The sequence below is a fragment of the Prosopis cineraria genome, unplaced genomic scaffold, assembly GCF_029017545.1.
Source record: "Prosopis cineraria cultivar Desert tree isolate PC_DT_omini unplaced genomic scaffold, ASM2901754v1 PC3, whole genome shotgun sequence".
NCBI lineage: Eukaryota > Viridiplantae > Streptophyta > Magnoliopsida > Fabales > Fabaceae > Prosopis > Prosopis cineraria.
Window position 1 is genome coordinate 40,942,361 of NW_026555334.1, and position 16,504 is coordinate 40,958,864.

The window sequence follows — 16,504 nt, forward strand, 5'->3', positions numbered from 1 at the left end:
TTTACAGAGATGAAATGACGATCTAACATTAGAGGATTTCATATCCAATCCAAACATAAATTAAAAACGCTTACATTACAATAGATAAATTACTTATTATGATAGGAAGAAACCACTCACTACTCTTCTCTACAGGGTACATGTATGTGCCTTGAGGCCTATTCTTTACCACTCATCCCTCTATTGTACCCAGACCATCAGATAAGCTTATGCTAAGAAGAAGATAATATTAATCACAGGTCAGGCTGCCATCCTCAGTGCATTAGAAGCTGAAAGTCATCATCGTTGTTTACTACAGTATAATCATATCCAAGTCTGTCAGCACGATCATGGAACTCTGCCATCTCACTTTTGGGTACCTGTATCCCGACCAATACATTCGCGCCAGTTTCACCCTGTTGGAGAGAAAGTACAAGGATGAAATTAGTCGCATTGATTAAAAGGGAAAACACCTCTTATCTTGATTCAGATTTAGACAGAAAGAATAGCGAATTTTGAATCCTCACCTCCCCTCGATAATGGAATAAACTGATATTCCAGCGTGGACTGAAAGAATCTAAGAATTTCACCAGAGCACCAGGTCTTTCCGGAAAGACAAATCGACAAAGAACCTCATTCTGAACATCTGATCGACCTCCCATCTGAAACGTAATCAAAAGTAAGTCAACATGGCACAATGCCCACAGACAACATCATATGTGCGATAGGTTATTCCACCATTCATTGGAGAGTCAAATAGTGTTGAATGCAACTTATTATTGACTCGCAGCTAGACCACCATTGTAGAAATTATACTACAGACACTCATTACAACTAATGTAAGAACTAAGAATAACAAGACTTCCAATTAGAGCATAAACCAGCACCTAGTCACGGGGTCTAAAAATTGTTCAAGAATGTTATTGTGTCAGAAAGAGTTGAACAGAAACAAACACCTTAAATAACGAGTGTACAGAATTTGATATTTGGTGATAATGTTGAGGAAATGATAAAATAAGATAAAATGGATTAAAGTACGAAGAAATTTTGCCAGTAAAACTTACCAGATATCGCAAGTGATCCTTCACCAAGTCACTCTCTGTGAGATTGTAAGTTTTAAGCTGAGAAGATTCCATTCTCTCCTGCATTGCTCTAAGTTCTGAAACTGTATGAACCCCAACACTACACACGATTTCAGAGGATAATAAGTAATCCTTGAAAAACTGTCAAAAGATAATGTGCTGCAAATTAAAATAAATGATAAGAAAAACAATCTAAGCTTCCTTGTCATTAAGCTTACCTGTATAGGACAACGGCTTTCTTATCAGAGTTATATCTGTACTTGAATTCTGTAATATTCATCTTCCCCACCTGCCAGGGCCAAAGTTAAATGGACTCAAGGCATGTTTGAGAGTATATAATGAAACGAAAAGGAATTGTCATTGATTGAATGGAATGGATTGAAGTGGGAGGGACATTCCATTATTTGGGAGTTTTATTAGAGGAATAAATGATTTATTTAATCGTTATTTAAAAATTACTATAAAATTAATAGATTTGAATAGGATATCAGTATGCTTTTCAATTTTAGGATGAAAGGGAGCGAAAGAGTGAGAGGGGTGAGAAAGATAAGGGTAATTTTATAATAATGTTATTTATATCCTCGACCCCCACCCCCTCAATTGGAGGGTTGGAAAAAATAGATGCAGGGCTAAGAATGGCTTAGAAGACCACCCCAAAAAAATTCTCCTAAACAATGGTATAAACCTTTTAGCTATCCCACTCCATTTCATCCCATCCCATCCCAAAAAAAAAAAAACTCCCAAACACTACCTCAGAATTTTCAGTTAAGGCTCAGTATAGACATGCCAATTGACAAAACTGCAAGAATTTCAATTACAGCAGTGTAGGCATACCAATTGACAAAACTGCTTAAAACTGCCAGGTTCCTCTGGCAAAATAGTTGCCAGCACAGCCTCTTGCTTTCTACCAACATTAGCTAGTTCAGTTACCACCCTCAGCTTGTCAAAATTCATGTTGGCCCCACTGGTGACTGCTACAATATTTTCCCCCCTGAGGCCATAATATTTACAGTATGCCTCTGCTCCAGCAAGGGCAAGGGCACCTGCTGGTTCTAATATGCTTCTTTTCTCCTCAAACATGTCCTGCAACAAGCTCTACTATTGTAAGATCTTAAGAGTTCAAGTCATGTGCTGTGATTGCCATGGATTCCAAATGCATTATACAAACCAATGAGGAAAATCAGGCACCACAATAGAAGCAATAAAAAATTACATTTGGACTAATAAGAACATGTTCTGTACTGAGAAAGAATCAAAGTATGCCCAAAAAAAGGAGTCTGAGATCACCTAATTGAAGCATTAGTGCATTATTCACAAAAACCACGCATCCTTTTTTCACTCTGTTAAATTCGGTAAGTGATAGATTAATACATCCGGTGTTACATAGAAACATGTTCTTGCTGCCATTTCCATTCCACTTTCAATCTCCTTTCAACAACCTCAACTAGGAATGGGAAGGGGTTGAACAACAAAAGCATCACTGACACAATGCACACAAAAGGGTCAAATAGTCTTCTAGTTACTCAAAAAGCAACGAACAATTTGTCAAATGTTACTCTGGCTGTGATATGCAATGCAAGATACCTCACCATTTCTCCATTAGAAACTTGACAATTTCTGTCAACTCATAAGTTAAGCTCCTTTAGGAAAAATGAAAATTCCAACTTCATAACCCTATGCATGAGCTATCAAGAAGATCTTGATCATATCAACCACTTTGCAACAGAACAATAAGATCTACACAATTCCTTTCCCAAAAAAAAGATCTAATTAATTCAAGAATTTAGAACTAAGTTCAAATAAAAACAAAATGGATTTCTCACATAAGATGATCTTGGAAAAAGTAAAAAATGCAATAACAGCTGAAAAACCATAAGGAAATTAACTCAAACTCATCACAATAGACAAGCACAAAATTGCAAGCTTTCACAAGCGAGACCCTCACCTTTATTGAGGCACAAATTGAATCACGGCTTACAAGAACCACACCATCTACCAAATCCTTGCATAAGCGAAAAGTTTCTTCACCAACCTCTTTAACAGCTACACCATCTGCAAATCCTCCTACCTTGTCCAAAATCACTCTCTGACCATGATGTAATGACAATGCCATTGCATTTGCTTCTGTGGGCTCTACTCCAATAATCTTTACCTGCACCACAGATGTCAATAGTTATTCCTCTTGCTATAAATCATGCCATACAATGTAGAGAGAACAATCATAATATCTTGCCAACCTGGGGAGACACCCGCTTCACATAAGCAGCAATGCCAGCTATCAGACCACCACCTCCCACTGGCACAAATATTGCATGAACTGGACCTTGTATTTGGCGAACAATTTCCATCCCAACTGTTCCCTGGCCCATAATGACATCTGGATGATCAAAAGGAGGTATGAATGTTCGACCCTCCTCTTTTGCACGTTTCTTGGCATATGCTTGTGCCTCATCGTAAGAGTCCCCAACTAGAACAACTGTAGCACCCAGCCTTTCAACAGATCGCCACTGAAATTGAAGGAGGGTGGGGGAATCAAATCAAAACATATAACTTAGTCATTCAGACTTATGCTCACAACATAGCCACAAAATAATAATGTCATGATGATGATGATAAATCCACCTTGATTTCTGGAGTGGTTACAGGCATAGCAATCACAGCACTGCAATTCAATCTCTTAGCAGCTAATGCAACTCCTTGGGCATGGTTTCCAGCTGACGAGCAGATTACACCTTTTTCCAGCTGTTCCTTTGGAAGTTTGACCATCATGTTATAAGCTCCTCGGAGCTTAAATGAGAAAACCTACGGATGGGAAAAATTTCAGAAGCTCAAATTATGTTCACTTTCCAGCGAACTATAAAAAAAAGCTCTACCGCCAGAAAAACTTTAGAAGCTCAAATTATGTTCACTTTTCAGTGAACTATAAATGAAAAAAAAAAAAATCTACCGCCATGGCATATCAATTATCAAGTTACATTCAGTTTGTAAATTATGCTCGCTGAAATCTTATCATGGTATTTCATGTTCATTTATGTTCTGCTAACTCCTAGAGGATCCATTCTACTTCAGAATTCCTTTGATACAATGCGAGAAAATTTAGTAAAGCATAATAATATCTGTCACAGTCAAATCATAAAGAAAAAGGAAGAAGGATACTGAAGAAAAAATTATCAAGACAAACTAGTATGACCCTAAATGATAGAACATCGCTATATTCCTATACTTTGGTGGAAATCTCAAAACACGTTGCGGCCATTTACACAATTCATTTCCCAAGATACCATTTTGTTTCCTATGATCTGCGATCAAGACAGAAAGATGATCGAGCCTTTGAGTACAACGATTATAAGACACAGATACCAAACTAGAAGTTAAAAGTCAGCATCTGGGAAGGAAGCTCAAATGAAAACCCGTCCTCCACAAGCACGAGTGCACAGACGGCTATTGTGAAAGGGAATTTTTTTTAACGTTTGAACATAAGGTTAACGATCCCCTCTTTAATGCAGACAGACAATAACTTACTGGATTTTATGATACTACTATCTCCACTAAGCTTAAGAGAACTTAAGAACAGATAACAAATTAGTCATGAGTAAGTCATGATTATTTCATACCAAATCAATATCTGAGCCAGATATATAGCAGGAGCGCATTGTGCATATAGAGATGCAGTTTGCAAAATGAATAGAAAACAACACTCAAATCCATCCAACATCACTAAAGATTGCAACTTACAGGCTGTAAATCCTCCCTTTTGAGCCAAAGATTGACCCCCAATCTTTCCGACAGCTTTGTCGCCAGCTGGAGCGGCGATTCAACAGCTACATCATAGACCTTGGAAGAGAGTATATTCGTCAGGTAACCCATGGCATTGATTATGCTGTCATTGCCATCACCGTCAGTGCGGTCCGGGACTGCCCCAAGGTAACCAGGTGGATACTGTAAGGAATCAGGGGATACCCTGGGACGAGGGGGTACAGAAGTCACGGCCAACGGATCTTCTCGAGAGGCAACGTTCGAGGACGAAGATGGTACGGAGGTTACCTCGGCCGCCGATTTGGACAGAGTGGCAGTAATGGAGGGCTTGGCAGACCATCCTCTGGCAAATTGATTTCTTCTGGGGTTGCCAATAAGGGATCTGCCTGCTAAGTTCTGCAAACGCTCATGACGAAGAAGGGGCGACTGGGTGGAGGAGAATGACAATGCCTCCATGGTAGCGGAGGGAGAGAGGAAGGAGATGGAAATTGGAGACCAGAAAGCAGCGATCTGAGTCTGGCCGCCCCTGCAAGACGAGTGACAGTGACGTAAATGAAATGATGACATGTGAATTGTTCAGCTTGAAAGTATAAATGTGGTACTTGGAACCACGGGGCGGCCTAGCTATATTGTTAGGGTTTACCCAAACTTATCCCACGTGGAAAATGCCCTTCGCCAATGTTACATCTCAACTTAGAGGTAAATAGCAGAGATATTTTTTCTAGTTCAATTTTATTTTCACCCTCAATTATATTCAAGGAGCATTTAATATCTTGTACTATTCTTTGATCCATTATTGTCCTTAAACCTTCAAAATCAAACAACTTTTGTCCCTCTCGTTAGCTCCAATTAAATTTGACCATTGAGTTATTTTGTTGACTAAAATGGACATTGAAACCCACGTGTCACTGGATGTTCCAAGTAATCTCATGTCAACCTCACATGTAGAGCCGTCAATTAGGGCCGAACTCGTAGGGCCGGCCCTTTTTAGGCCCAAAAAAATTGAAAGCCAGGTTTCTATTTTATTTTTAAAAAAGTAAATCGGGCTTAAAAGGGCTAGCCCTTTTAGGCCCGAAAATAAAAGGGCCGACCCTTTAGGGCCAGGGCCGGCCCTTTTAGGCCCGTTTATAATTTTTTTAAATTATAATATAAAAAAATAAAAGATTAAATACATAATTCAAAGAAATAAACATATTAAATGCATTCATCCATCTTTCATTTATTTATTAAGATTTGGTGATAATATTAGCTAAGTTTAATTTTTATTGGTATTCACTTTGATGTTGCTATTTGATATTAGACCTAGATATTTTAGTTTTCTTTATTGTTGTGGTGTAAAATGATTTAAATTTATTTTCTTAAACTTAATGTTATGAATAATAACTTTTTTTATGATTATAAATATATATTTTATAATTTTTAATTAAAAAATAATTTTAAAAAAATAGGGTCGAGGCCCTGAGGGCTGGCCCTTTAGCCCTGAGGGCTAGGGCCGGGCCTTAAAAAATGGAACCCTGACATATAATCAGACTTATTAGGGCCAGCCCGTTTAGGCCTTGGCCTTTAAGGGCCGGCCCTTTAGGGCAGGACTGGCTCTAATTGACAACTCTACCCACATGTATAGTTGGCTTTCTCGTTTCCCTTTTCATCGCCAACCCATATCTTTCTTTCATCTTCATCTCTCCTCTCAACTCTCCTTGCTCTTAACAACAATAGATCCCAACTCTTCTCTCTCTCTTCCATCTTTCTCTCTTCTCTCGACCCTTCCTCTTAACATCATGGCCAATCATCATCTTCAATGAAATGCTCGCCTTAACATTATCAATACAACGCCACACATAACATCCTATCATGGTAAATAGGATTACACAAAACGCTAAGTGTAATTACCATGATAAAAAAGGATTAACGTAAAATCATATTTAAAAAAACAGTTATAAAGATTTGGGATCTGAAGAAACTCTTAAAAGTTTATTTAAGCTTAAATATGGAATGAAATATATTATAAAAGTATTACAGAAGTATGACAAACAAATAAACACAAAAAGTAACACTACAAGAGAAAAATAAACCTTTTTACCTATACTACACCATTCGCCATGGCAGAAGTGTCATCCGTTGCAATCAATGACACAAAGGGGGAAGTCCTCTTATTATACCATGTGCCGCAACACACATATCATAGGTCGTAGCACATGCTACAATCATGACAACATTAAACAGTTATGACAATAACCCCAACTCAACTTCCAAAGTGTGTCATTTTGCCATCTAACATTTGATTGGAGATATTCAAGTCCAATATAAAGCTAATTTGATGATCTAATTTATGACACTGATTTCACACAAAAAAATAACCCATTTGAAAATGGAACACCTTAATGCAAAGTAGTTACTTTAACACAACTATTAGCTTTCAAGTGTTAAAAAACCCCAAAACCAATGCTGTTAACCTTAACTGAGGTTTAAACTGAGTTCAATGGACTATCTTACACCTAATAGAGCATTCACAAATAAAATATCATAATCCAGATAATATTTAGCTATAAACTCCCTATTATCAAACATTAAAAAGGGCAATTCACTAAATTAATTCATTAACCTAAGAGATCACCTAATTAGGCACCACAATAAGTTTAACATCTCAATTTATATAGTTGCATTGGCAATTCGGCCTTATTATGTAGTCACAACACCAAATTACATATTCTCAAGCCAAAGTACACCATAACAACATATATAATTCATGCAAGTGTAACTAAAACAAGCATGCAACCTAATTGGCAATATAAAATTACATATATTCAAATTACACATATAATCAAAAGTCAATGAAGCATTACAAAATTAGAATTCAAATCTACTATTTTCCCTAGTTGCCTTCTCCCTTGCTCCTATTGACGATGTCACTTGTAAAATCATAACAGTAGAGCAAGACAAAGTCCCATTAAGCAACGCTATTTATCAACTGGCTAAAACATAAACAAGTATGTAAAGTGGGAGAACATTTTAAAACATATAGTCAAGCATATCACAATGTAAACATATATCACGGTTTATACATGCATGATCCCAATGCATTTGAACCTCCTCAACGTGGGCAATCAAATCCATAAGCTAAACACACAACTAGGTCAAGTTTATGTAACTTGACAGACTCAAGCACACTGAATAGGGAAAGCAACCTTGCCAAGGTTACATTTTACTTCCGAACTATGGGTTCCCTCTTTTAGAATAATCAAGGTGTTGCATACCTAACTACTAGTACACACGGTGAGCTAAGGCTTCCAAACAAACAATACTGAATACTACGGCTACTTATGATGTTAATAAGTACCATATAGTTTTTCACACTACTCCACACTCAAGGTGAACCTTCTACCCTCACATGCTTACAATCAAGCATCATGTAACATCTTAAAATTTAACTCCCTAACTTAATTAAACTAACTAAGGGTAATTAAGTAAATTTAAATGAAATTTAGGATAAAGAAGGCCAAAAGGCCTATTGAAATGTGGCTACAACTTGAGGATTAGGTCTAAAGTAGTGTTGGGTCACCTTAGCATTAAAAGGGAAAGAAAACATAAAAGAGGCATTACTTTGCCACATGTCACAACCTATGTAAGGTCCATCATGGCTTATAGGTCACCTTACGAAGGGAAGCCTCTTTGTACCACAAGTTGTGGCTTATAGTCAGATTTTGACAGCAATATGAGCGTGTATCAATTAAAAAATGGAGAAAGAAATAGAAAGTTTAAGTAAGAGGAATGTAACATCATAAAAAATTTAACCCCTAATTAACTAAGTAAATGAGGTTAATTAAATAAATTAATATGGTGTGTGATTATAAAGAGTTAACGGATATTTTAGATTGTGATTTCCACTTTAAAAGGGTAAGAAAACATAAAAGAGGCATTACTGTGCCATATGTTGTGGCCTATATGAGGTTCATTGTGGCTTATGAGTCACCTTATAAAGGGAAGCCTCTCTATATCATATGCCACAGCTTATGGTTAGATTTTGATAAAAATATGAGCATGTATTAGTTAAAAAATAGAAAGTTTAAGCGAGAGGGATGCAACATCCTAAAAAATTTAACCCTTAATTAATTGAGTAAATATGGTTAATTAAATAAATTAATATAGTGTGTAGTTACAGAGAGTTAGATGATGTTTTGAGTTGTGATTTCAACCTTAAGATTAGGTTTAAAGTGAAGTTGAACCACCAAACATCAAAAAGTGAGAGAAACAAAGGGAAATGACTATGTGTCATGTGCCGTAGTGCATATAACATCTTAAGTTTTTCAATTAGTAATTTTTGGTGTCTCTAAGGGTAAATTAGTCAATTTAAATAAATTATTGATTAATGAGATTTATAAGAGACTAATATAGTTTTTGAATTCTTGAACCCCCTTAGAAGAGGTCTAAGTCGATGTTTGAGTAGGCCATAGTATCATGACCAAGAGACCAAACTGTAAAGTCTTCCTTACTAAACCAAGTTTGACTCCAAATCATGGCAACTTAAGGTTTAACCCTCAAGGATTACTAAATTATAAAGTTTTATAAAGGAAATTTTTTGAATTCTTTTAAAGGAATCCCAATTTCAACAATTTAAATCTCAAATATTATTTAATAAGTCAGTATTAAAGTTTTGAAGGTAAAGCGAAAGCTGAAAAATCAATTGGGACTCAAAATAATGAGTCTTAAAAATTAAAAATAGATTTTATGAAGAAAATGACACATGCGCCGCGACTTACGGCATGTGCGCCATGGCTTGTCTTCTCTGTGCCATGTGCTGCGATGCATTACATGAATTTTGACAGCATCAATGCTATCATTTAATAGCATAGGGAGCAAACTTCTGACATGTCCCAAATCTCTGTTTGACATTGATTGAGGTTATTTCAGTGTCTACACGGAGCTTTCTCCCAACTCTAGCTAATAGCATTAGTTTTTCAATCAAACTCATTTTTTATAAAAAGTTGAACACCAAAACTCATATTGACCACTTTTTATAAAATTTCATAAATGAGGATTCTCAACTTAACCACACGTGCCAATAGCTCACACCCACCATCTGACCATACTCAATGGGCTCTTGCAGACTCATGCAACACGTCACATATAGCCAAAAACACTTATATCACAAAATCACTACTCAACCTTAATTTTTACAAAACATAAAAAGGCAGAAAATGTTATACAAAATCATCAATTTCATTCCAAATCTCTCAAAATACATATGTTTCTACTTGTACAAGCATTTCAGCCCTATCCACAGGTTTACAACCCAAACTCTCTAACCCAAGGCGTAAAATACACTAGTTACATACAAAATCATGCAAGTAGTACATATATCATACAAATGATCCTAGTTGGTAGTTACATTAACAAATACACATGAAAGTAATAAAAGAGAGGCATACAAAGAATTACTCCACAATCCTAGGCCTTTATGTGTTTTCTCAACTTGAATCTGATGATCTAGGTCTTGAAAAAATTAAAAATTGATAGGTGAGTACAACCACTCAATAATCAAGTTTTACTTAACCCATATAGTTGCATATTAATTGTAAATAGATACAATTAGGCAAATAAACATAAATAACACATAACACTCAGTCACGGTTCACAAAACTAACAGCTATGTGACCGGGCTTACCACAATACACTTTATCATGTTAACTCACAAAACATAACACGGGGTCATAAAAATAACAACCATGCACCCTTTAGATGTGCCAGTCCACAAAACTAATAACCATATAGTCAGACTTATATGCATGATTGTATGCTAACTTTATATTCTCATATTACTTCCAACACAAAACCAATGGCTATCACGTGGCTACGTCCTTCACAAATTAATCTAACCTTCTACTTGTGAGGAGCTACCAAGCCAAAGTTAACTCACTCACTTATATAATTCTATTTTCTCCAGCACTAACAACCATAGGTGTCGCACCCCTAATCTAACCTCCTCATAAACTGATGGAAACTAGTTACGTTTGAGTCCCTCATAAACAAGTAAGACAGTCTTAAATCAATCATAAGATAAGGGCTACCTCTCAATTTTAATGGTCGGTGCCAAGGCTAGTTTTCAATTTCAACGGTCACTGCTAATGCTACGTGGATTTAGTTTAATCTACTCCTCTCCCTAGGCGTCCCGCCAATGATCATACTATGCACATTTCTCATGTAATATGCATTTCAAATAAAAATTTCATGGCGAACAATCTCACATATTCATATTAAATCACTCCATATTTTCAACATATTACATAACACAAATCTTCATTTTTGTAACAATATGCCACAAGTAAATTTTTAAATCACAAGTAAGTGGCCTAATCAACATTTTCTTTTTCAAAATCACTTCACATGTCAAACATTGCCAATATGCATCATACATTTAAATCATTAATCACATTTTAAAAATACAATTAACATTCAATCATAAAAGTTAAGTTTCCTCCAGTTATCTCAAACCTTTGAAAGGTCAAAGGTTTACATCTGACTATGCTAACTTTCCAAGCTTATCCCAAGCTTAAATGGTACCAAAAACGAACCTTACTACATTCATATCACAAGAATATCATCATTATCTCAATCTTAAAAATTTATCAACATATAACTCCATACACTCTATTTTATCAACTTATAGTTACTACCCATTCATACCTAATGGGCTCATTAGATTTTATTAATGCACATTATCACTAATAACACCTTAAATCACTATTAATACACATAAACCTCTCCCAACTACCATATTTATATCAAATTTTTAGATATTAATGCTCCCATAGATGAACCATTTCTAAAATTATCAATATGGTGTTCTAATACATTAAACAACTCCCATTGTACTCATTTTAACTAATAGAATTAGACCTATAATTTTAGAGACTAAAAATCCATCTTTCAACTCAAACCCTACCATAACTCATCATGAATAAGGGAAAGAAAGGAAGAATGAGGCACCATAAACTTATCTTAAGTGCTTGAGAGCTTCAATCTAGCCTCAATATGATCCCACAACGTGCCCTAGTAAAGTAAAAATAGAGCTATTCATTTTCTTCCTTTCCTCTCTTCTATTTCCTCATGCAGGAACAAATCAAATATATCTAATTTTTGGCCGTGTGCCATGGCACACATTGCCCTTCGCTATGGTGCATAGTATAGAGGAGCCTGTTATTCAAATTTGTCCCTGTACATCATGGCAAACTGACCACGTGCTGCGGCATGTGGCAGATAGGAGAATTCTTTACTTTTTATTCTTTCCTTGCCCGGGTGGCCTGCCATTAATTTGGGACTACTTTTAGGGCTGAAATCATCACAACTACACCAAGTTAAGCCCCTTTAGCCATACACCTCATTAACTCACTAATTATCCTCATTAGGTAAATAAACTAGGGTTAAATTTCCCTAATTGTTACACATGACACGAAAGAGAGTTTAAATTTTAGTAGGGCTTTCTGTGCCATGCACCGTAGCGGGCATGTCGATGCATCAAAATGTACGTACAAAATTTACACTTATCAAATCACGAACCAGACTGAAAATTAGAAGAGAGGAAAGGGTGAATTCAAGAGCAGTGATAGAGAAGATCTTGTGGTTGTTAGGGCTTGCTTCCAACATAATTTTAAAGGCCTTACAAGCTTCATATGTACTAGGTAAGCTTTCCTCTCTTCTCGCTCTCCCTCATTATGCGAAAATCAAGCTTCTAACCCTAAGTTTATGAGTTTTGTGGTGATTGAAAATTTTTATCAAGGGTTTTGACGAACCCTAGATATAATTTAAAGATTTTAAGATAATGTGGGGTATTGGTTAGTGATTTTAGTGTATTGATATGTTTAATAAGATGGTTAGAGTATTTGGGAACATTTGATATTATTAGAAAAAGAATTTAGGTATTTTAGGTACTTAAAAACTCGTCAATTCGAGGTTATTTAGAGTGATAATTGATGATTGTCACTTGATTGTGTAGATTAAGTGTTGCTTAAGCTACCTCATGCATATAGAACTTGTGGAGCTAACATTAAGCCACGATAATCCTTTTGTATGATAAAGGGTTGAGGTAATGGAATAATTTATACTATTTGATTATATTGCTTAATTATCTGCGAGTCGATTTGTTAAATTTATTACTTGAGATTTGATAACCTTGTATATTGTGAAATGTAGTTTTGTGCATGAAAAACTATTTGCAAATGATGAGAATGATGAAAGTTTTATATGGAATGGTTGAGAAATGTGAAATGTATATGTGTTACATATACTGAGTATGAGCATAATCATGTTAAAGGGTGGGAGTTCACCTCTAAGAGGAAGTAATGAAAGTTCATATGGCATGTATCTCCTTGGTATCTAGTGAGGCACAATGTTAGAGATTTTCTCTTTAGTATCCATGTGCAGGATACGGCCTTGGAGAGTGATGCTTCTTAGTATCAGTGATGTAGTATTGGAGTAACGACACCCTGATTCATGTGCGATAGGTGGAGACCATAGTTTAAAAGTGGGATAGGATGCCTTTAGCCGGGTGATCCTACCATTGAAGTTGATCTCGAACCATTATGAGGGTGCACTTGGTTTAAGAGCCTATAGTTTCAATTAGGATGATATGGAGGCTCGAATGGTAAAATGATCATGCTAGTGATAAATGATTTGCATTGATAAAAAAGATTGTTACAGTATGTAAAAGTATATGTTAGTGTTTTAATAGCTTTACTCCTTAATGATTGTACATGTTAATTAATAGTAATGAATTATTCTATTATTGAAATGTTTATCTCATCCCTTTACTGTATTTTACAGGTGAGGGCTCCGGCAGAGGCAAAGGAAAGGAAATGGCATCTAAAGATTGAAGAGCGTAGTCATATAGCTCTTTCCTTTCCTCTTTTTTGATATCGTAATGAATATTATTAATATATAATGCCAACTTAAGAATATGACATTATTTTAAGATATCACTTGTATAAATTTATGATAAGTATGCGTATCTTGATTTAAGGTTGATGTTGTGTGTGCTTGGCCAAGTTATAAGTTACAATTACAAGTAATATAATTGAAGTAATTCATGTGCCAAAATGACCAAGTTGATATGTGTGTTAAATTTAATTCATCCCTTTGTGTTATTGTCATGTAGGAGTTTAATGGTTATTTTAAATGTGATTGCTTATTTGTGTGATATGTATGAATTATCATGTTATGTATGATCCATTTGAGATAGTCAAAGTGTCTCTGGGGCTAATGGTATTTGGCATTATGAATTGGACACCTATGTGTATGTTTTAAGGTAAAAACAAGCCATTTTTAAATGGATGATTATTTGAGTGTAAAACCAGTGCCATTAGTAAAAGGCTCAAAAAGCTTCATATGAACCCTTAAACTGCCCAAATTGGATGTTGGATGGCAAATCGGCATGCTTCAAAAGTTTAGAGAGCTATCATGACAGCAATCTACTATCATGATAGTAGGTGTGCGCTGCGGTGCATGGTAGTTGCACGGTGGTGCAAGTGGCCTTCGAGAGACTTGTCCCTCTATGCCATCCACCATAATGGGCGTGGCTTGCACCACAGCAGATAGGCCAGATATTTAAAAAATGACTTGTTTTGGCCTGATTTAAAGTGGTTTGATTTTCATACTTCTATAACCATATTTAATTAATTTTGAACTATGGTTTGAGCTCAAACAATATTATTTTTTTAAAAAAAGATTTTTCTTGGGATTTCATTATTTTAATTAATTATTTTTTAAAAATTTGAGTTGTAATAACTTTTATTTAGAATTTTATCTAATCTTGATTATCACAATAGTATGTAAGAGCATTGTTCTGATAATGTCAAGGTATACATTGCAATGCATAGTATATAGTCATGAATATGCAAAAATAAGAGCTATATAAGAGTTCAAAAAACAAAGAAAGAGAAAGAAAAAATGAAGAAAATGCAAGGAACTCTGCTAGGGTGAGTATTAGGTCACCTTTTGGGAGGCATTTGGAGCTTTTAAACACTAAAGATAAGTTTCTTAAGTACTTATCTTCTTTCCTTTTTCATTTTTCTTGAATATGGAAGTTAAGTTTTGTTAGAAAAGATATTTTTGGTCTATAGAGACTATAGGTCTGAACTTATTGACTTAAATAGAGTTAATAATAGTTGTTTAAGCCGTTTAAACATAGAATTTATGGCGTCATGAGTTTTGATAGTTTTAAGGGTACTAAATACCTAAAATTCCATCATGAATGAGGTAGTTAGTGTAATGTGAAGCCATTAATAGCTAGTTGAGAGTTCAATGAGGTTGATGTAAGTTAGAGAAAGTTAATAAACCCTATGGATGTTGGAAATTGTACTCTAGGGCCAATCATTATACTATGCACATTGTTATTTAATGAATTTCTCTTTTATTATCATATCAATTACATGTTCACTATGATAATTGTATTCTTGAATAAACTATAGTGATTGTCTTAAATGTCCTTGGTCGATTATTTATGAGGGATCATAGATGAAACAAGATTAATATGACTTTAATTAATTATAGAAATATAAATCAAAGTCATAGACAGTTGAAAGAGTATAAGGTGCTGGACTGACCCGCTATGAGAAACCTGCATGGTATAAGTCATAAGCTTATCTCATATGTAATTATATCACTAAGCCCTTTGACCTAAGATTATCATGGATTCCTACATAATGACTATTGAACTTTGACCTAGTCACAAGTCACCTTTGATTGGGTGATCATAAAGGCTATGATTGAATTTAGTAATATTCATGCAGACGAATGTGAGTGGTCAAGATGGAATTTGTCCCTAATCTTAATTGAGAGATATTACCGGGCCCCTCGATAAGTAAGACTGAGAAAATATATGGTCATACTATAATGGAATGAGTTTTTCCATTGTTATATCAGTCTATTTAAAGATTAAGAAAGTAATGGTCAAGTAAAAGAGAATGGTAATTATATATCTCATACTTGACTGAAATATCGCATGATAGGAGAAATGTGATACGATTATATGAAATGTTGCATCGGATTATCGATCTCCAGTGAATTAGATAGTTGCAATATCTTGCTAAAGCTCACTTGTGACTTGTGGATTAATTGCATGATTAGCTTACTACTAACTTCATATGGGCCTACAGGGTCGCGCACAAGAACTGCCCAACTTGAGTTATAATGTCTAAGTTTATTGAATTTAAAATATATCTAGATTCAATGAATGTAATATAGGGTAAATGAATTATATATATATATATATATGAATATTTATTTGATATATATATATATATATTTATATGAAATAAAAAATTTAAAATATAATTATATATATATATATTCAATATATATATATATATATTCGTGTGTGTGTGTGTATGATATATATATGTATATGTATATGATATATGAAATTAAATATAATATATATATATATATATATATTTTCAAAATATGTATGTATATATATATATATTCTTGTGTATATATATAATATAATATGTATATGTGATACATATATTATATTATATTGTGTTAGTTTTAAATTTAATTTTATGTGATGGATTAATTTAATAATTGACATGATATAAGAGAATATCATGTCATTTTATAATTTAAATTTATAAGATAAATTTAAATTAGATATGATATTATATATTTTATTTATAAGATAAATTTAATCTAAT

At 34.6% G+C, this 16,504-nt stretch overlaps 1 protein-coding gene and 1 long non-coding RNA gene across 2 annotated transcripts; both read right to left on the reverse strand.

Moving 5' to 3' along the window:
* LOC129307326 (threonine dehydratase biosynthetic, chloroplastic) lies at positions 1 to 5,400 on the reverse strand. The gene is made up of 9 exons (XM_054948262.1): positions 4,797 to 5,400; positions 3,684 to 3,863; positions 3,299 to 3,568; positions 3,007 to 3,213; positions 1,896 to 2,144; positions 1,280 to 1,350; positions 1,044 to 1,161; positions 507 to 641; positions 1 to 395 (listed from the first exon to the last, which is right to left on the reverse strand). Exons 1-9 carry the CDS (start codon positions 5,382 to 5,384, stop codon positions 255 to 257), a joined length of 1,959 nt encoding a protein of 652 aa, XP_054804237.1. The 5' UTR covers positions 5,385 to 5,400; the 3' UTR covers positions 1 to 254.
* On the reverse strand, positions 2,369 to 2,999 carry LOC129307327 (uncharacterized). The gene is made up of 2 exons (XR_008592338.1): positions 2,651 to 2,999; positions 2,369 to 2,541 (listed from the first exon to the last, which is right to left on the reverse strand). It is a non-coding gene; the product is annotated as an uncharacterized LOC129307327 (long non-coding RNA).
* Positions 5,401 to 16,504: the final 11,104 nt, after the last annotated feature.